Consider the following 26,957-nt stretch of genomic DNA (forward strand, 5'->3'; position numbering starts at 1 on the left):
CCCTGTTGGCTTCAGCGTACCTGCAGCTGCTCCTCCTGGGGTCCTGGGCAGACAGTTTGTAGCAGAAAACAATAAAGTGTCACATGATGATGATGACGATGATGATGTATGAAAAGTGTGATGCAAGTGCAAATGCTGCTCTTACTGATAAAAGGGAGGACGAGGATGATGCCTGTGACAATGAAGGTCACAGAGACGATGACGACGTGGAGGGTGAGCTCCCGTACCAGCTCGTGGTGACGAGGAAAAAGACGAAGGTGACTGCTCCACTGCTGGAGGAGCAGGTGGATGACGGGGATGGTGGAACATCATAGTGACACAGCCATGATGCTCAACAAAATGATTGTGATGAGGAAAGATATGTTGAGGAAATTGATTATGAGGGAGGAAGTTAATGATGGGGGGGAGAAGAAGTGTGCACGAGGTGGTGAAGAGGAGTATCAGAATGAGGAGGAGAAGATGAAGATGTTGGTGGTGGTGATGATGATCTCTCATCTCCTGCTCTCCCCCCCACCCTCCCTTCCACCCTACAGGGGCACCCTCGCCGCTGCCCCTCCCATAACAGCGTTGCCTCGGTGACTGCCGGTTTACGTGATGACGTCGGATGTATATGAGCGCGGGCGGCGGGATCTCTCTCCCCTTTTACCGCCATCGGAGCGGAGTCTCTTTCTTCCCCGGGACCTCTTCACTGCGCAGAGCCGCTTCACCAGTCCAGCCTCCGGTCAGAGAGCGAAGGTAAGGGACGGGACCTGGAAATGGCTCCGGCGCCAACGCCCCAAACTTGTGCGTCGTCTCAGAAGTTAAATTGCAGTCCTGCTGCTTGAATTTAACAGCGGCAGAGGAGGACTAGTCCTCTTTGCTAATGCTAGTGTAGTCAGACAGCGGCAGCAGCCATTGAGACTGGCTCCACCATGATGTGTGTTAACGTTACACGCGTTTAAAAAAAATAATAAAACAGCGGTTATTATGCACGGCCGTCTGCCCCGGATTGTTTTGACAATCGTTGCATTGGTACAAACCACGAAACGTCGCCTATTTCCCGTAATTGTCGGCGTTTATCGACATTTGTTGACACGTGTCTTGTAACGTTATCTTGTATTTATGGACTTGACCTTATTTTTTGGAGGATGTTACTCAGGGTGGGGAACTGTGGATGTGAGTCTGGACCTTTAGGGATACAACACACGGCGGATGTTTCAACTAGGTAGCCGGCGATATCAGCGTTACACGGCGAAAGCCTGTTAAAACATGGTCCCGGAGCCTTGGCACCACTTCCTAACTGGCCCATATTTTCTAGCTACGGCACCGTGTCTGTCGAAGCTGTTCCTCCCACTTGCTCAGCCCAAGCGGTGCGCATCAAGCTAGCTGCACATAAGCTAGCTCAACTAGCCAGGCAGTGCATTGACAAGACCGGGCAGGCCGGCTAAAGTTAGCCTGTTTACTAGCCAGGGGCTTGTTTGTGGAGGAAGCGGGCGGACATTTGTTACATGACGTTGGATGGTAAACGTTTCAACAGGTTGCCCGGCTCGCTTGGTCCACATGAAGTTAAAATGTGGCTTCAGAGTGAGCAGGCATGCACCCACCCGGGGCTTTTTGTCAGTCATTGATGGGTCGCTGGACTCGAGCATGCAACACGTGGTCTCTGGGCAGGATTAGTAGAAAAAGCCTGTCCCAGAAAAGAAAAGGTCTGTGTTTGGTCAGTCTGCTCAACCAGTGCTACCATTATAGTTGATACCCAGATCTGAGAATATATGAATTGTCTTGTGGCTATTTTTGTATTTGTTGACTTTTTGTGACAGGGCCGAGATGATTAGAAGGTTAGAGTCCAAACTGAATATGACCTGTTAAATGTATCAGATGTCTCATATCATGAATCATCACTTGGATGAATCAGATGTGGATGTTTCTCTCATGAGTTTCAGATTTCATCGTTGAAATGATGTTATATTTCACGAAAATGTGCAAGCATGTGTAGGTATTCCAGGACCTTCTGCAGTGACACGCAACATAAATGTACTCATAACTCCTTCCAGGCATCATCTGCATTGATTTAAAGTGCTGGAGCCTTGTCTCCCTGTAGTGCAGTTTGTCCACATTACATGGCACTGCAACTATTTTTGTCCATTAAAAAGCAAGTATTGACCCCAAGTCAAAACACCCTGTCATCACATTTTGCAGATACGGTATATTTGAAAAATGCCCGCCTGCTGCTAAGAGCTTTCTACAGTACTTTCCCATCAATAATTTGGCATAATAGAGAACACAAGAAGGCCGGGGTAGATGGTGTCATCTTGCCTTAGATATTGCAGTGTGATATGTGCTTACATTTTTCTTTCATGGTTGTTGATTTGTTCATGCAGACCGTTGTTGACTAAAAAGTGACAGCTCTCCAAATTAAGAAATGACAGGACGCAGCTCTCATTTTGAGAAATGGGACATGATTAAAGGCACAAATCAGAGTCAACACAGACAGCTCTCTTCATCGGTTATCCCCTCATGAAGGAAGAAACAATTTGATCTGCAACGTGACTTTGTTCAGAGCTCACTGAACTGTCACATCAGCTCTGTAGTTGACTAATCTTGCAGTATTAGCCGAATGTAGGCCAGCTAATATATAGAGAGATGGTGATGATATGATGGCTTTGCTGAAAGGATATCCATCCTGCTCATTTAAACACAACTTATTTTTTAGGATTTTAAGACTTCTTCTTGGTTATGTTTTTAAATCTGAAAATGGTTTCATCTCGATGGTTCATTTCTGACTATTGTGGACCCCAGAGGTTTTAAGTTTTGGGCCTTTGGACCCAGAACCATTAACCGTGTCACTGTCTAATAAAGGACTTTACTCCTGGGATGACGAGTGAATGCAATTAATGACTAGACAGGATGGTAAGCTAGCAGGGAGGTGGCAGTCAAAGACTAGGATTAGAACCTTTGCCCCAGTCTGTACTCTATTGAAATGACATTCACATTTGCTGCAGGTGATTTTTGACAGACCGTGATGGTGCCAGACTTGCGCTCTACATGAATGTGTGATTCTGCATTGGAACTGGACAGTACGGTAGCAACGGAATAATATTTGCCACATCTGATATGTAACAGAGGTATACAAATTACAATTAATGCCAATTTTGCTGATGAATCATCTGTCAGGAAGTGGTGAAAATGTCCTGCGTAATTCCCCCTGTGTCTTGGGTGATGTCTTCAAATATCTTATTTGTCCAAACTAGGGATGTTGTTTAGTGTTGAAAAGCTGACAACTATTAACTGGCTAATTAGTAAAGAGAAAAAAAGGAAGCAAAATGACGTGAAATACAAGAGTCGCTTTCCATTTAATCAGGCGCTCAATTGACTGAGCGATATGGCCTTAAAATAACCAATATTTTTAGGCTATATCACAATGCACAATATATGAAATCTCCTCAAAAGCAGTTACACTTTCCGACTACTGTATGTTTTTATAATTTGGTAGCAGGGAATATGTATATTCGGTAGAATGCTCAGGTACTGGATGTCCCATTGAGACAAATGACCCTCTGTCAGAGTGCCTCTTGGTCTTCTTCATGGTTGAGGTTGTTGTCCTACTTGTTCTCATTCCAGTGGTTGACACTATCTTTGCAAACTGTACTGTGGCTGGACCAGTTTGGAGGGAGTGACAGAGTTGTCTGAATCCTTAGGGAGCATGAGACAGGTGGGGCAGAAACAAATAAACTACACATAAGACAGAGCGGACTGTTAGGAGGCCTGTGCATAACCTCTTAACACACCTAGGAGCTTCCTTGTTTAATATTGACCTTTAGTGACCTGTTGGCTGTCGATAGTGAGTCCAACCAAACACAAATCACCTTCAGTGACTTCAGCTCTATTCTGGTCCGACAAACATCAAATGAACTGCATGTATCGCTCTGTTGCAATTTTAAAAGCAAAAATCTCCCCCGTCTATAAACCAGCAGCACAAGGCTTTGGTCTAGAGTTACAGCCACCTTAGCGATTGTGTGTTTTGACACCTTTGTCACTGCAGGTCATGATCTATTGCCTCACTGTCTTATGGCCACCGATCTGCCCCTCACAAAAGAATGCAATGGTAATCCATCTCTCTAAGGGGAAGAAGGCTCTGGGAGGGGGTGAGGGGTGGGTGAGTCACAGCCAGGGTTGATCCCGTCTGGACCGAGAAGGGGACTACTTTTTATAAATATGTGGGCCAACTTAACCAAATCCAGGGCTTAATAAAACGCACTTTGTACACAGAAAAGGAAGATTGTCATGATTAAAATCTCAACTAAATCTATACTTCACTTACACTGCTCTGTATTTGGTAATTGATATGACGATTGACAAATATAGGTCTGTGTTCATCTGATGTGGTCCTGTTGTTGCTACTAATGCTGCCCAAAACTTTACTTTGTTGTGGTCTCACAGGGCTATTCTTAAAGAATGGAAAAAAATGTTGCTGAACCATCATTTTCTACAGTACCAACCATTTAATAAAAAAAAAAAAAAAAAAAAATAGGGACAATATTTGGTGATACTTTTTCATTAACCCCCCAAATTCTAGGGAGCTGCATGGGAGGCTTAGTCTGGCTGCATTATTGCGAGGCTTGGTCCACACTTCTTTCGAAGCAACAGACATTTAGGTGTGTTCAGCGTACATTAAAAGGTATGCTTCTGTGTTGCTGATATGACGATATATTAACAGCACAGTTTCACAATTTCAGTGAGATTCTTTCTCAGTTGCTAGTTGTTGTAGGTTTTTATTCTTTTTTTAAGGAAAGAGCTTGGCTTTGATCTTTCACTGAATGCAGGCTGTCAGTGAGGTGTTGACTGCTGCATAGGGCTCCTTTTTTATATGCATTTTTTATGCATTTCCTCTTTGATGGCGTTGGTGCACATGCAGCAGTGTTTTGCAAGAGTAGGATTTCTTGTAATGCCTGTTATTTTGATTTTATTTGCATGAAAATAGTTGGCATGATTTTTAAAGTCAAGAGTTAAAGCCTTTATGTAAAATCTTGGTTACGTAATATAAATTGGGTATAGCATTTGTTCTGTTCTACTAAATCTCTGAGTGCAGACGTGGAGTGGGGTGAGGACTACATATAAATGTGAAACATTTAAATCTTTTTGGGAATCGGCAGGCTACCAAAGTCAAGTTCAGCTTTGAATGTCTGAGATTTGTGTGACCCCAAAGCATGAAAAATTGGTTTAGGGAATGGAACTTGATCTGTACTGAATATGCAGCGAACAGCATTTTTATTAAATGTCTCTTGTGTTGGCAAGATTCACACAGGTGCAAGTATTCTTTCATTCACTCATTCATGACGTTAGCTACAGGTCCTGGTCAAGTATGTTTTGTACTGATTTGAGTCCTTTTAATATTTGTTATCTGATAATGAATCGGATCCAATACTTTTCTGTACCTAAATATTGATTAAATAGGTATCTGGCACGGTGAAAAAACAAGCTATAAGCTACTTGATCCAAATAATGAAGGTCCTGGATCATAAATCTTATTTTTTAATTATTGAAAGGAATGAAAGTTTAGAAGACACGTCACTCTGTTGGACTTGAAGGAACTGAAATAAACACTCAGTCCTCTATGATTTTACAGCGGTGTTACAATTGAAGCTTCTTCCCTCACAAACCATCTGTGATGAAGACACACCGGCTTGTAGACGGTACACAAACCTGTCAACAGCCAAGTTTAATTTTGGCCATCAAGTTACTCATGGAATTCACATTAATTAGCGACAGCTGATGTGACCTGCCGCCAGCGCATTTGTCATTTTAACTGGAGGAAGCGTCAGTCATCTCCGGCTAAAAATGAAGCTGTTACCTGAATGTTTTGTACACTGAGCTTTGATGATGATAAATGGCACCGGAGCTTAGTGGATCGGTGTATTTTGCCAACCCAGGTGTCAGAACAGAGTCACTCAGTTACTGTGACCAAATTCTTCACACTAATTTTCACTCTTATACAGCATAAGTGTCACAGTGTAGAGCCTGGCTGTTGTGAAGGAGAGCATCGCTGCAACACCAGCAGGCTGAGGTGAACAAACATAGTAGTGTTGTCAGTTTTCTTCCATAAGAAATTACGAGAATGAAAAACAAATGAAATTCAAATGTTTTAATCAAGTTTTTAATTCTCAAACTTTCATTAAAGGTTGTATGGATAACATTGTTTTTTTCAATGATTTGTCGACATAAAAAACATGTACAGAGCTTGTAGAAAGGTACAGAAAAAATGTATCTTTTCCTTACATTGTGATCGAGAATTAATCATTTGAATGTTGCCAGATCCAAAATGATTGGTTGTTTATCCCTATGTAAGAATTCTGACAGCTGTGTCAAGATTTGTGAGCCGATAGTATAAAGCAGTTGGTATCATGTAGTATCTGTGTTTCGTCAGTGAGTCTTGGTAGTTGCCGTTATGTGGAAAAAAATGTAAAAATGTCTGCGTTCTACTTGGGGAAAGAACCACGGTGATGTAACAAGATAAAGAAAATCTTTATAACTCTTGAGATGCATCAAAGAAAAACTTGTAATAGCTCCCCTTCCTCAGAAAAAAAATCTGTAGCTGTTTTCAACTGTCTTTCATTATGTGTTGCTAAGTTTAACATCACCCCTGTAGTACTCTAAGCATCTTAAATTAGCATCAGGAGTTATTCGCAAATGCTGTTTGACCCAGATCCGGTGACAGTCAAATGTTTAGTCAACACTAATTAGTTTGTGTGGTCCAGTATTTCTAAACTAATTACTTTCTCTTCTCTCCTCAGCATCACTTGAGACTCAGCTAAGATGGCAGACATCGACAAGTAAGTACATCTTTTTATCAATAACACTTGGCCTCTCTGCTGCCTGTCTCCTCTGTTGATCTACTACTCGTGGTGCCTGAGATGGGCAGCAGGGAGATAACCTGCTGTGACTTCACTGATTTGGGCGTGGTTATATATGCAGCATGAATGTAACCTATAGAGGGAAGTGCAGCAGACTTTCCCTCGATGAGCCCTGATGGAAGCAATTGTTTACAAAGGCTGGGGCTGTTTGGGGTGCCACACCTGGGCTCAGGTTGCATCATCAGTTTGACGCACATATACAAAACATGTTACAACTTTGTTATTGAACTGTCCTTTGGCTGCTGATGCACAAATGTCACTGTTTGCAGGACTAATAAAGGAATTTCTGACTCTGACAACGTTTGAGTGACGTTTCTAAACATTGCTCCAACATCAGTAATGCTGTCACACAACAGAGACGAATGCGGTCTTCCTCACATACATACTCCTCCACTGTTGACCATTGATTTTCACCGTGCTGCAGAATGGCAGGAGGGTGATAGGCTTTGCTGGTGAAGCTGTGTTGGGTTTGGTATTGAGCTCTCCTGCACTGCATCTTAAAGGAGGGTGTCAGGTTTCAGTGCTTGGAAAAGCATCATGGGTAAAGAAAGCCTCCAGTTTTGATTACTGCTAGAGATTTTTAGAGCTTTACTGGAGTCTATGGTTTAAAAGGCTGTGAATTGTATATTGTACAGAATGAATGAATGTGCCAGTGAGCAAGACATGTTAGTGTGGCTGCAACTGATGCTAGTTTTCAAAGTCGAGGTCTCTACTGATCATTCTTACTGTTTTGCAATTTGAAGCTTCAGGCAGTTAGTTTTTCTAAGGTAGTTTAAGACTAAACTAGTTTCCCCACTTAATCGTTCAATTTGACAAATTGGTAATGTTTTGGAATTATAAGAATTTAATTTTTGGTTGCCCACCTGGCAGCGAGTCGAGAGTTGCTGGCAGCTTCGCCCTAAACATGCCAGAAGCAGTTTGGTGGTCAGTGTTAATTCTGTGCAAACAATCTGAAGTGTTGTGTTTTGGCTGACCTTCCCTTCTTCTCCCCCCCCTTTGTGTCTCCCTGAGCAGCAAAGACCAGGCTGAGATGGACCCGGCAGATATGGAGGACGTGGAAGAAGTGGAAGAAGAGGAGACGGGAGAAGATGAAAACAGCAAAGGTAGGGCTCTCTGCAAAAATTCTTTGGTACAAACTTTTGACAGTGTAATTTCTAGCGTTTTAATAGTTGTAAGTGGTTTGTGTCTTAAAATGCATTTAACACATGGTAAAAAATGTATGCGAATTTCTGCAGAAGAGAATGCATAGAATACAAGGTTTTTACTCATTCAGGTGTATAAAAATGTCATCTTGGCAGCAGATTAACGGTTTGAACTCTGTGTGCCTCTGCATGGCATTTAAACTGAGCAGAGTTATTTGCATGACATGATGTTGAATTGTAGTTAGGAGCTGGGAGGCATAATCAGTTTTATTTTGGGATCTTGATGCTGTTTGTGCATCCTTTGATGCTCAATAAATGATTCAGACAGATTTTTTTCTTTCATATTAGCCTACTCACGGCTTCACTGTGGATGGATATAGATAGCTGTTTAGCCTAGTCTATTTATAGCAAGTTTGAATAGTCTTTTTAAAAGCCAGACTTGAAATAAGGCTCAGTCTGACTGCCTACGACTGATCTGTCATAGCGACCAACATTACTGTGCTTACTGTCACTAAGAAACCTGACATATCATGCATTAAGGCTGCCGTGAGTCACCAGTAACAAACTCGGAGGGACCCACAAATCAGAGCCCAGCTCGTATGATTTGTGTAAGTGAGTTGTTTAAAAACAAAAGGTAAAACTATGCCTGCTGCCACCCACCAGTGCAAATTATACAGCAACCTCCATTCTCAAGTTTATTCACCGTTGCAGATGGTGTTTCTCCCTTTTAGAAAATATGGATGCATAAATGCTCAACCTACAAATGCATAGGTGCCTGTATAGACCTTGGCAGCAACACTGGCAGGGTTATCCTCAAACAAGCAAGTATTTGTCCACTGCTAAACTAGATGGTGGGACTGCAGTGTCAGACCTTTTAATGTACAGTGACTTAACTTTGACAATGTTCTTGTACGCCATGAATTTTGCAATACTGTCACAGGTGTGTTAGCATATTAAAAATAATGTGCTTTACTGTGGCTGTGACAACAGCTATTTGGCTAAACAACGGCGTTTTCGGTAGCACAAACATGTGGAGGGTCAACCAAGCACCCAAATTTCTAAATTGTCTGCAAGAACCAGCACATATACTTCTTCATATACAGTCCTACAGTGATCATTGGCATCCATAGATGTGTTTCAAACTGGCGTACAAAGCCAAACTGAGTGAATACACACGACACATTACTTTACAGTCCGCTATGGCATCAGTTGTTTCTTTGCTGAGTTTCTCCAAAAGTTGACTCCATCTTAACTTTTTGGCACGCACCGCCGCAGCCAAAACGGACGACCCTCATCGAAATGAATGGGGAAAATCTGTGTTTGCACTGCAACACCGGATCCAATGTGAATCCACATTGGATCCGCTACGACACGCCTAACCCTACGTCAGTTGCTTTACCGAGGGCAGGCAGAATGATCCCATTAACTTCATTAACACCTACAGTTAGTGCCTGAACTGATGGAAGAAAACAGACTTAATACACCTTGTGATAGGAATGTCATCAAAAATAAACTTTACACTGCACTACTGGAGGGCACAATGTGCAGTCGTATTCTGTTGCTTATTGTAGGGCTCCACAGAGTTGCAACAAATTCAAAGTATGTTGATGAGCCTACACGTACACCCTCTTGATGATATTTATGCCATACGTACCCTCATGCCTTTGCAGGTGAGGAAAGTATAATTGCTGTATTTTGAGAGTAATTGTGATTCTAAAATTTTGAAAGTGCATGGTGGTCAGCAGGGACAATGTTTTGTGAAAATCGGGGTAAAGACAAAGAGAGGCACTCATTACCACCTCAAAAAGGCAACTGGTCCTGTGATAGCTCACCTCACTGATGTATCCACAAGAAGCATTTTGTATTAAGGCAATCTCCTAACAGCTTGTGTTGTGTGAATTCAGACAAGCATAGGTGTATTTATTTGACTGGATGCTGCGCCTTGGACAGCTGCTCTATGCTAGCTGGTAACACATTACAAGCAAAATGGCCAGGATGTGCCAACAGAGAAAAGTGACTTCCAATCTCTTTAATCTTCTCACCTGCCAGCAGTGATCTGACTGAGCTTTGATAGGTGCAAGCAATGTGTCGGACACTCGGATTGTACCATCTGTCACCTGTCTGGCTTCACAAAGGCAGAGCACCCTTTATTGCTGACTGCTACCTCTTGTATCTATGCAGCGCTGGCAGATTATTAATCTGACTTCATTCACTGTTAAGCTTGTTTACTTCAACTCACACAACAGGAAAATATGCTGAAAACAAACCTTTGAATGTAATAGACAGATGACTAAATGCTCTAGGCAGGAAGCTGCTCTTGTACTCAACCCAACCCTGCTCACACACTCGGTGAAAACACATAACGCTTAGGTGTGCAGTATGCCTCAGGATGGCTCTGATACTGCAGGGAACATCAAGTCATTACTGACTAGAACAAATAAATATGGTCTACATTTGCAGTGATTCCTGTCCAAAACATGATTTTGCTTATTTGAGCAAAGCATTAATCTAATCAAATCTCACACGTCTGATCATTTCTCATCAAAATACAAGTGAAAGCATCTTTTCATGCTCTTGGATTGATTAGACTGCTTTCATGTAGCTCTTTTGACTGTATGTATATATGTGTGTTTTGATTCCTCAGCCCGTCAGCTGACTGTGCAGATGATGCAGAATCCACAGATCCTGGCTGCGCTGCAGGAGAGGCTTGATGGTCTGAATGGCTCACCGTCAGGCTACATGGAGAGGTAAGACATGGTCTATTTTTTTGGTGATAATCTTTGAGCACATTTATACAGCTTGCCCCCTTCTAAAGATCCTCTGCAGCATCTGTAAGGACTCTAAAGCAGCAAAGATGCTTGCAGTAGCAGTTTGCCTCCCTAATTGCATCTGATATTAAACTTTTTGGCAAAAGGCTGGTAAACACTTCTTTGTTTTATTGGTCAAAATAACCGTATTTTCCATCATAACATTCCCATCTGCCATTTTTGTATAAAAATTAAATACAGGGAGATAATAAATGTATGTTTTAATCAGTAACTTGCAGAGTAGATGTTTTTTAACCACACTGTTAAGTCCCGATGCTGTGGGCCATCAGTCGTAGGTTGTAATAATTTACACTCACTTGGATGGTAGGTGGATGTTTTGCTTCTACAATTGCATACTTGCATGCTAATTAGTTTCCTAAGCGGTGGCTGTGCCTTGTTGAGCAGCAATGCTGTTATGCAAATCAAGTTCAAGCTAAGTTTATTCATATTTAGCAGCAATATATTTTAGTAAAAGATAAAACCACTGAATCTAGAGGTGAGATTTCAACTTTCAGACTGCTACTGAATGGCTCAGCCCATACTGAGTCTACAGTGAGGTTTCGTGGTGCTACTGCTGAGCTGCTCGCATGAGAATGATGTCAAGTCTCAGCCCACGTTGGGTCCATTACTAACCATCTCAGTAGCAGAGAAATTGGCACAGCTTTACTTTGTGTAGAGCTGCATAACAGGCAGTCAGTCTGCAGCCTGTTTTAATATTCAGCCATTGTTTCGTGTTTAGTGTAGTTGATGGAAAGAAAAGATGTCGGCATAGTTGACCTGAGAGCTTAGTCCTGTTTGGTTGCCGATTTGTGTTGGATTTCCAGAGAACAGCCTGGATGACTCCCTGGAACAAGATCAGCAGCTCCTGAGGCAGGTTGAACTTACTGTTCTGGAGCACGAAGTACATCCTCTGCTAGGCCTTCTTAATAATGGAGTCTATGTTGGTTACCCACTAGGTCCTGTGGATGCCAGAAACCTCGAGGTGTCCACAGCAGACACAGTTGCTGAGTGTGGTAGTGGATAGCAGTGTTAGGGACTCCTCATGAAGTCCACTGTCATCTCCACAGTTTTGAGTGTGTTCAGCTGCAGATTGTTCTGATTGCACCAGTTCAACCTCCTGTCCGTATGCAGACTCGTCACCATCCCAGATTAGGCTGCGTTGTCTGCAAACTTCAAGAGTTAAAAAGATGGGTTGTTTGTGTAGAGCGAGACGAGCAATTAATGCATACAACAAAATGAGGACAATGTGCAAAATTAACTTTTGAACATTCACTAGCCATTTGGCCAGTGGACAAACTTCACCAAGAAGTCAATAGATGTTGTTGTTTTGGCTGGTGAGTGAAATCTAGGCATTTATTTTAAAAAGACACAGATTTAGCCTGTTCCTCTTGTGCAAAATATTTACTTGAGTGAGTGAATGCTTTGGCAATCAGTTATTTTGTGTTCCAATTGTACTTTGGATCAGCATGTTTTGTCTGTGTCAAAAAGTCCCGATTACACCCACTGTGTTTCAAAGTTTTAATACTTGGCATAAAAAAGTCCCAAGAGGGGGTGAGTGCCTTTTAATAGGCATCGTTAGTTTATCCTACTCATGGATGAACTGGATGCACCAGATGGATGACTAAAATGCTAAACTAACTGAAGAACAGAGGTACAGTCAGTGCTGGTCGCCTCTGAGATGCTGTGTGAATGTAGACGTGTGTCTTGGCCAGGGGGCTGTGCCACCCACTGCTCCTCTTCTCAGCAGAACCATCAGCAAACAGCTCTTTGATCAACTTGTCAAGTATTTGGCAGTCACCAACATACTCACCAGTTACAACATCCCAGCACTTGAGACCAAACATGTATTCTCATGCCAGGGTAACGCAGGCAGTTTAATTTAGCACACTGCAGAGAAACTACAGCTCACAAAGCCACTATCACGTCAAAATGACTGCTCAGGAATAAGTAGATTGATGTTGAAGGCTTCACCCCCAGCAGGGCTGCCTGAGGCCTCAGGGAAATTGGATTTAATCAATTTGTGTAAAATTAATGGTAGTTGAAACCTTTTGTAGCACTGTGGCTAATTTAGAAGTGTTTTACATATCAGTGTTTTCTGTTTGCAATTTTCTACTTAATTTAACCTAAATTTCTAGAATCAGCTAAAGTAATATGTTTGCATAAAAAAAAAAGCATACATAGAATTATAACATAATTTTGTAAGAACAAAGTTCAGTTCCTTACGTTCAGTTTAAAACCAAGTTTCCTAAACAGCTCTAACAACATCTATTGAACCGTAAAGTGTTAGATATACTATATACAAGTATTATGTAACTGACATGAGGCCAACCTACCTTCTGGTCACAGGCTGCAGTGATGCATTACAAGACAGAGCTGAGATATAAAACCTGTCATCCTGCTGTGTTCCAGGACCGATGAGGTTGTTTGAGGTCATAGCTGTTGTTTGAGTCCGGGCTCTTGTCTATACAGAAGTTAACACTCTGACATGTTCCTCATTATTTAAAAGAGAATTTAAAAATAAAACAAATCTTATAATCTTTAAGAACCTACACTGCATCATCCACACCAGGAACCAGGCTTTGAATTCCTCAAGCATAAACAAACAAATCTGGGTACAATAAGACGTAATTTCTTCACTTTGCTGTTAAATGGAATTCAACCCTGACTTATTGGACATCCTCTGGGTAGAGTGCTGCGCCGTCATGTGTTGGTCTGCTCTAAAGCTCTCAGCAGATTAACTTCAAAGGCAGGGTCCCCTCTGATACCATTTGCTCCCCATTAAGCACATTTTGTCCTGAGTGTTTTAAATGTAGAAGTCTGGGAGCAAACTCAATCACAAAATGATAATCAATATAAAGATGGATATATTAAAGGGTTACCACAAACCCAACTAGACTTGCAATCCAGTTGTTTTCACTGTTTACTTTGACTGTGTTACAATGTATAGTTTAGTCATGTTACTGAACTATATTTGGAAAACTGGCCAGTCTTAACTATATAGAGTGAAAAGGCAGGGTGAAAATAAAATGAAGAATCTGACCTTGATACCAGTATTTTTCCAGGATTGTACTCACATCTTCTCTGTTCATGTCTGTCATTCCACAGTTTACCAAAGGTTGTAAAGAGACGTGTAAACGCCCTCAAGAACCTGCAGGTCAAATGTGCCCACATTGAGGCAAAGTTCTACGAAGAAGTACACGAACTGGAGAGAAAGTACGCAGCCCTCTACCAGCCGCTCTTCGACAAAGTACGTCATTTACACCTTTTCCTTATTGTGACTTAGAAGTACTCGTACTCCTTTTTCAGCTATGTTTTTTTATTAGTTGTTGTTGTTGTTGTTGTGGAAGCATATTTTGATATTTGGTAAGGCTAAAATAATACTACTACTTTCTAATCTAAAAAGAGTTTAACTCCTGGTTTCCTCAAAACATAAACTGAACAATTACAATTCAGTTTCCATTAAAGTCATGAACCTTCATGATTGTTGATCGTTATGAGTAACTGGATATGAAAACGTGGAGCAGTTGATGCATGCATTGTCAGTGAGAAAACGTACGGTTGATGCATTCTCCCTCAGCATCTGTTGCCTTAAGCAGGCTGCCGTGTTTATGCTGATCAGTGTTGATGTACATCCAGTGAAAACAACCCCCCACCCACACACACACACACACACAACACACACACGCGTCTTCCATCTTTGATCTTTGTGGCAACCTCAGGAATTGGAAGCAGCGCGGGTTCCACTGATCCATTTTAGGGCTCAGATATAAAATGGATCTTTCCAGTCGTCGATGTAAAGTAGATGGCTGTAAACAGAAATACCACTATAGTAGCTTTAGCATTTTACTATTGTTTACACTTGAATTCAGGGCTGTAGCTTTGCCTATAAAATGCCAGGAAATGTAGAGAACTGCTCCTTATAATTTATCTTGATCTTGTGACATCTACACACTGCTTCCTGGTTCTAAGTCCTGGTCATCGAGGAGAAAAGGTGGAACGAGACGATGTTTTTGCTTAAAGAGGTCTTATTTATGCAAATTTTCAGATCCATACTTTTATTTTTCTCATATGGTGCATTGCTGCAGCATCCCTTTTCACGCTGTGTCCTGAACGCTCCGTTTAAGCTACAGAGTGAGACATCTCAAGTCTGTTCAATCTTTGGCAAGAGTTGCACATGCGCCTTACTTAACAGGCAGGATGAAGCCAATCAGAGGCAGAGTAGGGCAGGTCATGCCGAAAAAGGTAGTGTGATCTATAATAACGCTGCTACAGTAGTAGCAACTGTTTTACTACTGACTGACTTGAGTGTATATTTTTTTTATAACACAAATATGTATTAATATAATGCCTGTTACATAGTGGCACACATAAGTTACGGAAGTAAAGGCTCGACTCCAAACCAGGTGTTTCAGGCAGTGTAGGAGCAGTGTTTTCTGTGGGAAAGAGTAACTCCCTTTGGTGTGGACTTTGGGCATTTTCACTTTGCAGACCTTTGACATGCATAAAAATGCCACATAACACAATAAAGGAAAGGCAGAAACCCAAAAAGCATAATATGACCTCTTTAAAATCAAACAGGATAATCATTAATTGTTTAACTGATTGACTGAACTTTTGCTGATTAACTAATCGATGAATTAAGAAATCGTTTCGGCTCAGTTGGAATTAAGTGTCTCCATGGTTTTTAAAACTGAGACTTGTTGATGTGTTTTTATCTTGCCCCACGGTGAAAAGTGATTTTGTAGTTGAAGAATGGGGATGAAATGATGCCTCTGATCACATTTTAACTTTGATTATTGTCTTAATGAGAAATCATAGTATTTTACATAGATTTAATAGATATTTCACTCCCCCCACAAATCTTATAAAAACTTACCGTTGAGATCAACTCTGATTAAGTGTCTGAACCCTGGGGGCCATTAAATGAACAAAAACCAACATGACATTTCCCAAATTCATACACAGTTGCCTAAAGAGTTCTGTCAAACCTGACACTTTCTGTAGTTGCACTGGAATGGCACTATGGATAAAAATCGGATTGTTCTACCACTTTCAGATGCATGACTCAGCACTACTGACGGTGTTCATTATGGAAGACTGCATGATCAAAACATGGCAGAGCTTGTGATTTTGTCAAAGCGTTGTTGACTCTGCTCCCTTGAATTTTGATATATATGTTAAGAGTGGTCTTACCTGTGTGGACCATTTCATAGATAGTCACCCGTTTGTTTCTCAGGTCACTAATGCAGCAGTGTTAAAGGCTTGTTTTCATGTAAACAAGCTGAGCAGCCAGTTTTCCAGCAGCAGCCTATGTCCTCGCTTGTCTCAAAGAACGCGCACTTGTTTTTCACAAAAACCATGTAGCGTGAGACCACTGGTCCAAACTTGAACTTGTTTTTATTTCTCTTGTTGTTTACAGAGAAGTGAAATAGTGAAAGCAGCATATGAGCCCACAGATGAGGAATGTGAATGGAAAGCAGATGAGGAGGAAGAGCTGACAGTAAGTAAGCAGGTACAGGTGACGTATACACCTGCATGCTTCCCCTCTAACTGAACACTTGTGTTCTACCATTTTTTTGTTTCAAATTTCATGCATGCAGCTAATAGTCTCATCCAGAACAGAATAAGCTCTACCTCTCAAAATGGCAACACTGCATGCAGCCAATAAGAACAAGGACTTTTCATCACTGATTTCGGATGTCTGTATTGCAACAGAGCAGTTGAAATCAGTGTGATTTATTGCAGCTGTTTTTTTTTGGTAGCATTGCATGGAGCTAGCTCCCTCGCTGCATTTTTTTCTTTCTTCATCTAGTCCCTAATGCTGAGTGCTGTCTTTGTGGGTATAGGTGGTGAAATGCTCTTTGTTTAATATGCTATGATATGTGACAAGAAAAATGGTTGAGCAAGCATAATTTTGAAGAGAAAATGTCTCCCTGAACCAGGATGAGATGAAGGAGAAGGCCAAGTTAGAGGAAGAGAAGAAGGACGAGGAGAAGGAAGACCCCAAAGGCATCCCCGAGTTCTGGTTAACGGTTTTCAAAAACGTGGACCTGCTCAGCGACATGCTGCAGGTAGATTCATCCAGACAGCTGCTGGGGAGACAGTGAAAATGGGTCACAGACAGTATTTGCTGCCAGCAATGAAAAATCAGGGTTTGCTTCCACCTGCTGGCCAAGTTGTGTAGAGCATGGGCCTCCAGTGTGGATTATAACAATCCGCTATGTTCCTAAATGCTTTCTCTCTTTCTCAGGAACACGATGAACCCATCCTTAAACATTTACAAGATATTAAAGTAAAATTCTCAGATCCAGGACAGCCCATGGTGAGTGAGCATGACTCTCATATTAAATAGCTGAAGCCAGTCTGTTGACTTTGAACTGCCTGTAACTGTCATGTCGTCGTTTGGTCGTCCCCAGAGCTTCACGTTAGAGTTCCACTTTGAGGCCAACGACTTCTTCACAAACACAGTGTTGACAAAAACCTACAAGATGAGGTCAGAGCCCGACGAGAACGACCCCTTCTCCTTCGATGGACCAGAGATCATGTGCTGTACAGGGTGAGTTCAGCACCTGGTGTTATTTCGTCACCTTGTTGGAAATTTAGTTGTCCAAGTCATAAATATGTTATGTTCTCCTTTTTTTTTTAACTTATTCAGTCATGACATTTGTATAATTGTCATACTAACTTCCTTTTCGGTGGTCTTAGTTTATATCAAGTGAGACATTTCAGTATTGTCGTTGTTAATTTGGCGCGTAACCGTCAAAGTAATTCTGTTTTTATAATGTCTTACTCATTTTCGACTCATGGATTATTCCTTTAATGAAACCTCCCCTCAACAACCATGGTAACCATTTCCCACCATGTCTCCATTATCTCTCTGGCTATTTTCTCTCTGAATCATTTCTAAGTGGATTTCAGCGACCTCACCAGTTAGATTCCTAAAATAAACCCAAGATGTCATTTAGACTTGACATTTAAAATGTTTGGATAGTGACCTTGCTTTCTCCTGCTGCCTCCTCCTCGTGTTTCACCACAGTTGCACGATTGACTGGACAAAGGGCAAGAACGTCACGTTGAAAACAATCAAGAAGAAACAGAAGCACAAGGGCCGCGGCACAGTGAGGACGGTCACCAAAACAGTCCCCAATGACTCCTTCTTCAACTTCTTCACCCCCCCAGAAGGTAAGGAGGATGACGGGGCAAGAGTATTAAACCTATACCACTTTTGTGCCTGTCATCAATGTGTGTGTGATTGAACTAACTTGAATGCTCTCCACTTGTTTACAGTTCCAGAGAATGGAGAATTGGTAAGTCTTGTACTTCTTCACTTCATTTCAAAGTTGTCAAATCATCAAATGGCTTTTTCCCCAATTGCCAGACATCATTGCCAACCTTCAGCTACAATATGTCAGTTTAGTTTTGTCTCACAAAAGCTTTGGCTATGAAATTTGTTGCAGACTGTAATCATTTAATTATAACTTGGGCTAGGGTTGGGGTCAGTATCAGATGTGTTCCTGATATCCAGGTTCTTTCAAATTCATTAATGGATCTGTTGAAGCAAATCTTTCAATGCCTTCAAGCAACAACAACAAACTGCATTAATGAATGAATATTTTAGAAGCAAAACTAATATTCAAAGAGACCTCACTCTAGTAATCAAGTTTTGCCAGTTAAAGTATATATTTGGCCTTTAGCTAGATGACTGCATGTTTTCTGTGTTGCTCTTTGCTGTTAAATAATGGAGAAGATTCATAAGTGATTAGCCACTTTGAGCTTCATAAAATCTGTGTTTAGATAAATTAGAATCATGTCAAATTAAACATTGTATTGTTACCTAACCCTGAGTACAATCCTGCCTAACCTAGTGATGTGTTAAGCAACAATTAAATGACACGAGCTGATTGGCCCGTCTGTGTTCAGGATGAAGACTCGGAGGCGGTCCTGGCTGCAGACTTTGAAATTGGCCACTTCATCCGTGAACGTATCGTACCTCGGGCTGTGCTCTACTTCACAGGAGAGGCCATCGAGGACGACGATGACGATGTGAGTGCTGGCTTTTAAGTTCAAGTTTGTGAGACTCTTAAGTTTTGTTGTAAACTCTGCCATATTGGAATGAACACATGCCACCGTTATAGATGGTTCATTGTGTTCTGCTTTGTCAAAGGAACAGACGAGGTACAAAAAAAAGCAATGTTATACGGTGTAAGGAATGTTCTAGTAATGTATTTCACTATATAAACATTGGCTGAAGACTAAAATTATCTACTGTTCTAAAGAAGGATTCCTTGGCAGTTGGATATTAAATTTATTTTGGGTGGAAAAAATGAGAAGCTTGAATCTAATCACATATTTAGCTGAGCTAATCCTCATGTTTGTGTTCCACAGTACGATGAAGAGGGAGAGGAGGCGGATGATGAGGTGAGACTATTTAAGACCTTGGTGAAAATGACTGACAACAAGAAACGAGGGTTGAGTGTTGTGATAGATACTGCTGAGGAAGCCCAGTAGTCTGAAGTTTCTTTGTGCTGTGTGTTCAGGAAGGAGAGGAGGAGGCTGACGAGGAGAACGACCCCGACTATGATCCCAAGGTGAGCTCATCCTTCCCAACACACACACACAGCCCCTCCCCCTCTTAAGATCTCTGGTGTCCTGAGAAAGACCTGACTCAGCTGTTCTCAACTTTGTTGGCTCAGGATGCTCTTTCCAAAAGTAAAACAGCTCTGACTGGAGGCCTCTGATAGCAGCAGTGATCTCTCAGAGCCTCCACAGTTCATGAGTGAATTTTTCAAATGTTTTCCCATTGGGGTTCCTGAGCTGCAGGTAGGGAACAGCTGTCCTAAATTGTCAGATTTCAACATACAGAATACATACTGTCAAATGCATCTCATTTTACACCAGCTTTTGGTTTGCTTCAGCTTTTTTTGTTGTCGTGATCTTGATTTGGCTTCCAGACAAAAACAAAACTCTCCCAGTAGAGATTTATCCTCTTTTCACCATTGTCCTGACCAGATCCTGAACCTGCATTTTCAGAATGATTTTTCACCAGTCAGTTTAGACTGACTCTGGGCTGGGCGATATGCACCAAAGATCATATCTCTGTATTTTTAGGCTGAATGGCGATATATATCTTATATCTCTGTATTTCTTACACAGTGGGTTACATGTTCAGATGTAAGTCAAAGCCATAACTGAGACGTCACTTTGCTTAAACAGACTGTGCAGGGACAGGGCTTTCTTCCCTGTTTGAAAATAATAAGATGCAAAACGGTTAAATACATGAATGAATAGCAGGGCTGGATGTTAACTTTGATTGCACATAGCACTGGTGCTACAGCGATGGGAGGTTTGGCAGGACAGGACACAAAATGGTAGCATTCGTATAGTAGTATCAAGTAGGTCTGTTGTAGTTGTAGACAATTTGAATTTTGTTTTGGAAAAGATTATAAAGTCACTTTCAGAGACCTTTAAAATAAATACAGTTCTGAAAAAAATGCAGACATTGTTTTAAATATCTATAATCATTATTGAATATGCACATAGCATGGAGAGGGAGTGCCATATTATACATGTCCCCCTGTATGAACTGTCTTAACGTCACTGCGCTGCAGTTTTGTAAACACGTGTCACCTGCATCCAGTCACTGTCTCACTGTCACAATAGAATACTACTACTACTACTGCTGAGTAGAATTTGCCGTGTTCTGATTCATCCTACACACAAACAAGCAGCTTTGTCTCTATCTCGTTTGAAAACGTGTGGATACATCTTTGAAGTCAATATACCGCCCAGCCCGAGTCTGACTCTTGCATGTTGTTACTAAAACCTTAACCTTAAGCAACACACAGATTCATAAAGATGAGGACACCAGTGAAGTGTTACCTACAAACAACATTCATTTTAATCATTGATATTGATATTTTGGCCTTACTTAAAAGCATTACTTGTGTAGAAAAGTTTGCCTGATAAATACCTAATAAAACATAGTCTGTTGAATTAAAGCGCACACGCAAATAAAGTGAAGTTTATTGTAATTCCACTGAGACAAATAAATAATGGGTCCTCTCCTGTAGGCTGTTTATTCACTGAGATTTTCTGCTACACTGCCTTCCTGACGGAGGTAATGTACCTGAAAAACTGAATATACAGAGTGTACAAAAGAGAAGCTGAGCAAACTCCAAGGTTTGCAAGCAACAATAAGACAAATGAAAACCCTTTCCATAGACTATGTATCAGGAGATTTCCATCAGTGTGTTGCTAGGCTGGTGTCTACCGCTTATGAAGTTGCACAGTTTGTGTAAATCATGAGATTTTCTCAGTGCACGTACGCCGGTCTGGTTTGGGGCTTTTGTGAAGCGTCACTTGAGTCATCTGGCCTGAGTTCAGGCACAGCTTGTAACTTTGACCCGACACGATACAAGCAAGCATGACCTTTGCTTCTTTGCTAAACAAAAACGTCTTTGACATTCTGTATTCTGCTAGTTTTGCTTTTTTTGTTTTTCTCCTATTCATTAATGTTTCTTCATCTCCGGTCACTTTGGCATCTTTTGTCAGCTACTCTTTAAATTTTTCCTCACTAGGTTTAAGTGGTGACAGTAGAAAAATAACCCTATCCTGGTAGGTACAGCTTGTGAATTGTCAGCTTACTACCATCACACCCCCACCCGTCACCTTCGCCCTCTCCGGTTTGTTTTTTGCTTTCCTTTTCCTCCTGTTTTTCCATCATCCATCCATCCATTCATCCATCTCTCTGCACCCTACACATGAGCACCCTCCTCCTCCTGCCGCCGTGCTGCACCCTCCTGAGTTACTAACCCACTGGTTTGTTGTTGGTTTTATCAAGATTAACCCATAGTGAGTTCTGCATTTGCACCTGTATTATTTCTGTATGTTGAAGCTAGTCCAGCCCTCCCTTTTTCTTTTTTCTCCACCATGTTGAATTTGTCCCGTCCACAAACGCAGCGTAGTTTTGAGTTTATCAGGATGATTATTTGTCTGCCATAAATCCTGTGCTTTGTTTATGAATGTTTGTTTTTAATACCCATTTAAACATCATCGGTCCATTCGCCCATGGTTTTTATCCTCCTTCCTGTTCACATTAGTTCTCTTCAGCTGCCTTTTCTCTATAGATGCACTTTAAATGCTGGGATAATGGCCTTGGAGGGCTGTTTGTTTGAAATAAGTCCTAACCAATAGTTGGCAAATTACCCAAATAAAAGAAAAGCCAACAAAGTGTTTTATCTCCCTGAGGGTGCCATCATTGTCAGCAGTAACGGCCTGTTTTCTGTTGTTTTCATTAGAAACTCGATTGCTTGCAGCAGATTAAAAAAAAACCACAGGGAAAAAAAAACTGTCCAGACATGAGGTCTTTCAACAGACACTACATCATGCTCTATAATGGAAGCAGAGCTGTTACTTTTCGCATTTTGGTGATAAAACGGCAGTGTTTAAAACCTTGTGTCGCACACAGAACTATTTTTGGACTCAAAACTATCAGGAGTTCAGCTGCGGCCAAATGTATTGCATAATGGCTAAAATGACCTTACAGTGCAGTCGGTGTGGCATGAGGCCACCGAGAGCAGCCTGAACAGCTGCAGCGTGCCGTCACCTCTACAAGTGTCTAATGTGCGTTGGAAGGACGCCCTAACCCAACTATGATGGGGTCTTAATTATCTTTCTGTGCACTTCTCATCCCTTATTTACTTGAGTTTTGCCTTTGTTGTTTGGCAGCTAATTGACGGGAGCAAAATGTCGAGAGGTTGTGTTTGAAGTGTTTGTGCATTATACTGCAGCAGCAGCATCAAAATAAGCACCTTTTGGCAGTTGATCAGCTATTTTAATCCCATTTACTTATTTTTATCCCAGCATTAAGTCTTCTATAAATGAACTTAAAGCAATACCAACACATTTTAATCATTAGCCAGTGGAGATTATGGAGCTTAGTGTGTTCTCAGGCTCGTATTTGTTGGTTTAATGTTCCTTTCATCTAGTTTGCACAGCTTTGTTTTTGACCAACACGTTGGCCTGTCAGCTGATTGAGCTTATCACTGATATTGATGTGCAGTACAACGTCTCAGACGGGAACAAAAATTGCAATATTACAACAAAATGTTGTCCCAATTTACATAGTTTGTCCACATGAGAGCTTATATAATGGGATTTATATACTCTGATATATCAGTGTTGGTATTGGTTTCAAAACTCACACTTTTTGTAGATCCCTGAAGCCTGTCTGTGCACTAAAGTGATAAAGCCACCTTAGAAAGCCAACACTCTGAGGTCACACAAATATTGGTCTGTCAACATAACAAGTAAAATCACTAGCTCCTCTTCATGGACAGAGGTCCTGTCACGTCTGAATGAATGTCATGCTGGCTAAAGTAATATTTGACATTTTGGAAATGTGCTTATTCAGATTGTTGCTGAGTTGCATAAGATCGATGGCACTCGTGTCTGTACATTAAATATGAAGCTGGAGCCAACAGCCAGTTAGCATAGCTTTGCATGAAGACTGGAAACAGGGGAACAATTTGTGGTTATTACTCTTCTGTACAGATTAAACACACGAGGTACAACTTATAAAGAGCTTTCAAAATGGTTGTAGCTGATTTGGTTACCTCGCTCTTTCCAGTCTGGATGCTAAGCTAATTGTCTAATGTGTCCAGCTTGATATTCAATAGATGCAGAAGAGAGTGAGCTTTAAAGCAAGTGTATTTCCAAAATGTAAAACTATTCACCATTCATGAATACACATTATAAACTGGTGGCACCAGATGTGCCTCCAGTGTGTTTAATCAATATGATGTCACGGTTTGAATCCAACCCAGGTCATCTTCTCAGATCATCCCCCCTTCTACATCCCAGTCTTTTCTGTTTCTTAATACTTTGACAAAGTATTTCAAAAATCACCTACAGAATCTTTGTGCCTCACTGTTGGGGTCATAGCCATGGATCACTTCAGACTGTGATGATCCAAACCCTGTTTGTAATCACTGCATTCATGAGGATGCTACCATGATGACAAATCATAGTTGTCTTTGTCTGATCTGAATGTGTCTGTCCCCCTGCATTCATATCTGTCAATTCTGTTTGTGTTCAAAGTAGTCAGGAGACGATCTACGCTTCAGATGTTTCAGCGTTTCAAGCAGCTTGTTAAATGTCTTTAGGTCTTGAAATGGCTTTGCTGTGTGTGATGTGATTTATTTTATTTTTTTTGGTATGTCTGGTGTGTGTATGTGTGTTTTGGAATGGTCTTGGTCTTAACAACCCGTCCACCCCACCCCTGTGATTTCTTACAGAAGGATGCAGCCCCCCCAGCTGAGTGCAAGCAGCAGTGAAGCCTGGCCCGGCTGCCTTGAGGATCAACTGCACTGTAACGGCTTCTCAAATTAAACAAGAAAAGAAAAAAAAGTTCAAAAAAATAGTTACTTACGCCTTATAATGTTTTGTATTTTTCTTGGTAGAGAATTTGAAGAAAAAAAAAGTTTCAAGATTTTTGTTACAAAAACTCATGGTAATATACTGGGAGCTGTGTGGCTCAATATACATAGTATTTTACTAGACCTGTTTTTTCCTTCTCTTCCTCCTTCTCTGTACAATAGATAGAATACAGGAAAAAAAAAAACTCCCTGGAAAAGCATGAACTTGTTTCTTCACTGCTAAAACTAGTTTGGGTTCTTGTGAAGTCTTTTGTTGTATTTGCTCTTAGACAACAGCTGTGGTTTAGACTGCATCGCGGCGACGTCAATTTATAATCCCCACCCCCTCCTGTTTCCCTCCACATCCTCCTACCAAAGTTCCTGGTTGGTCAGTTCTGGTTGTCCCAGGTGAAATTTTTTTTTTAACTCTTAGTGGGGCCTTTAGCACTTGTACAAGCACTGTAGCATTTCCAGCTCTAGTGAGGGAGGACAGATGTGTGACCTGCAGCCGGGTGGCTACTCCAGTTTATCTAATCTTGCTGAGCATGGGATCCGGAGTTGGTGTTTTTGGCCACTTCCTGCACCACTTGTGCTCAACTACTTTCCACTCTTGATACATTCCAGTAAGCAGACTGGCTGGCACCGTCGGTGCCCCTCTCTCCCAGGGAGTCAACTTGTCTTTAACTGGACGGACTCACCTAATTTGAACAAAAGTGAAGTATTTTTCCGACCTCTTTGTCATGTAATCTGTCGCTCCCAGAGTTTGATACAGCCTGGTTGAGTCTCTTAAACATTCCAGAGGATCCTTATGATGTGGAAGTTTGGAATGATGGCCAGTTCGGGGGCCCCCCCCAGCCCCAATAATCCAGTGCTTCAGGCTCCTCGTAGGCTCGCAGTGGCGTGGCTGTCGTCTTTTCTGTAGCACTTTGTATTGTGTGTGGTGTACCAGTGGCGTCCTGTCATCGGTTAGCTGTCTGAGTATTCCCTGTGAGCAGCACTTTGTTAGACGCCCCCCATAGCCTTAACCGGCACAGGGGCTGGTGCTGTCTCCGCTCTGTGGAGAGTTGTGCTATCTAGTTCTGAAGTGCATTAACTTTCTTACTGGGGAGGCACACTTGGCCTGTTCAGAGAGGCTTTGTATGAACAGGGTTGGGCAGATGTAGCGCAGTGAAAGACAAGGAAAGGCCAAACCAGGTGTTGAAGTGTCTGTTAACATGTCAGCTTCACCAAAACGCCCCTTTTTTCTCATCACTTTGACATTTACCTCTTGTGTCGTCAATTTGTGACTAGTCAGGTGACTCACATGGACCTCAGCCCAGACTCTGAGGTCTCTGTTCATTTTAATCACTGTGAAAGAAAGAGGGGAAGTGTGATAAGGCCTTTGTGTAGGCCAATGACCCACCTCCCTCCCTACCCCCAAACTCCTTCCTTTGTTACCCAGAAGGCCACAGAGAAGCATGTCAGAGCAATACTTAAAGCCAGGAGGGGGACCGAGAAGAAACCGTAGCCTGCCTCCCTCCCTGTCCGTTCTTAATGCCTTTTTAGTCGTGAAAACAGCCAAGTGTTGGTTGTGTTGGGCAGCATCGTGTCCACTGTGGAGAGCCAGGGTACTTCTCATTCTGCAGGGAGTATTCAGATCATGTAAAAGGACGTAAAAGGGTTTCTGTAGGGTCCTTCTGAGCAGCTGTTGTCAAGGCAAAATGCTATGCTACAAAAATACTAATGTACTCAATAACTGTACGTGTATGTTCATGAATAAATTGGTTAAACATGTCTAATATGGTTGACTTGTTTTGTTTTTTGGTCATTAAGTGTCACCTATTGGCACTTCATTGCAAATATAAACCTCTTCATCACCTGATGATTCACACAAATGAAAGCTGGCTGCTATAAGCTGCTGATCCTCGGACCAGAACTTTGGAGGAATAACGTTCAGGCCAACTGTACACCAGTAGAGGGTGCCATTGCTGTGAGATTGTACAGTATTGACACGTCCTGACCTCCATGGGCAATATGGTTTGTAATGAAATAAAGAGTGACCACATCAAATACCATACTGAAGCCAAGAGAGCCATTAGACTTGATCCCAGAGAGGCCAGTGTAGGTGAAACAAATTAAAAATAGAGCTGCTTCAAAACAGTTGCATTGCAGACAGTAATAGTAAGATTACATTAAAGCCAAGTGTGGAGACACTTAATTAGGTTACCTGATAAAAGTTCACACACATTAACTGTAGTTGTACAAACCAGGCTGTCCATATATGCAGGAGGTCACCAAAATAAAAGTAGACACTGTAGTAGAATCTGAAACACCTGCTCCAGCGGTGGATAAAGTATTCTGATCCTTTCTTTAGGTAAAGATGTAAAATGCTCCATTACATGTAGAAGTTCTAAATGAATACAGCAATATTTACATCAAAATGTAGTAAAGTGTCCCTCTTCCAATGTTTTTTACAGCTGTGTTAAAAGATCTGAGAACTACAGATACACGTCAGCAGCATTTTGTAGGTGGTTTATTTATAACTATATGATGTTAGGTGTTTTAATCTAAAATGATCCGTAATGTTTTGGATGTTAAATCAATGCCTGTAAAGTAACAGCTTACAGCTCTAAGATAAATGCGGTGCTGTAAAAACTACATTTCCCTCCACAGCATTAACTCCTCCATCATAGGTCATCATCAACTCGGTGCGGATATGAACTG

General features: G+C 41.5%; 1 protein-coding gene across 3 annotated transcripts; it reads left to right on the forward strand.

The window, feature by feature from the left end:
* Positions 1-645: 645 nt before the first annotated feature.
* nap1l1 (nucleosome assembly protein 1-like 1) lies at positions 646-26,027 on the forward strand. Of its 3 annotated transcripts, XM_084345512.1 has the most exons (16): positions 646-735; positions 6,771-6,809; positions 7,905-7,993; positions 10,677-10,779; positions 13,945-14,086; positions 16,259-16,351; positions 16,782-16,910; positions 17,090-17,161; positions 17,256-17,395; positions 17,876-18,021; positions 18,127-18,146; positions 18,760-18,882; positions 19,225-19,257; positions 19,377-19,427; positions 21,417-21,453; positions 24,135-26,027. In XM_084345512.1, exons 2-15 carry the CDS (start codon positions 6,793-6,795, stop codon positions 21,420-21,422), a joined length of 1,164 nt encoding a protein of 387 aa, XP_084201638.1. In that variant the 5' UTR covers positions 646-735; positions 6,771-6,792; the 3' UTR covers positions 21,423-21,453; positions 24,135-26,027. The 3 variants fall into 3 exon arrangements, with proteins under 3 accessions (XP_084201638.1, XP_084201636.1, XP_084201637.1); XM_084345510.1 differs by lacking the exon at positions 21,417-21,453; XM_084345511.1 differs by lacking the exon at positions 21,417-21,453 and having other exon boundaries at positions 16,259-16,339.
* Positions 26,028-26,957: the final 930 nt, after the last annotated feature.

The sequence above is a fragment of the Pagrus pagrus genome, assembly GCF_965226575.1.
Source record: "Pagrus pagrus genome assembly, chromosome: 23".
Lineage (NCBI taxonomy): Eukaryota > Metazoa > Chordata > Actinopteri > Spariformes > Sparidae > Pagrus > Pagrus pagrus.

Bases quoted from the DNA above. Each gene is read 5' to 3' on its own strand.
- nap1l1 (XM_084345510.1), top strand. The intron at 16,911-17,089 runs GTAGATTCATCC...TCTCTTTCTCAG, and splicing joins TGCTCAGCGACATGCTGCAG to GAACACGATGAACCCATCCT. The intron at 19,258-19,376 runs GTGAGACTATTT...CTGTGTGTTCAG, and splicing joins GAGAGGAGGCGGATGATGAG to GAAGGAGAGGAGGAGGCTGA.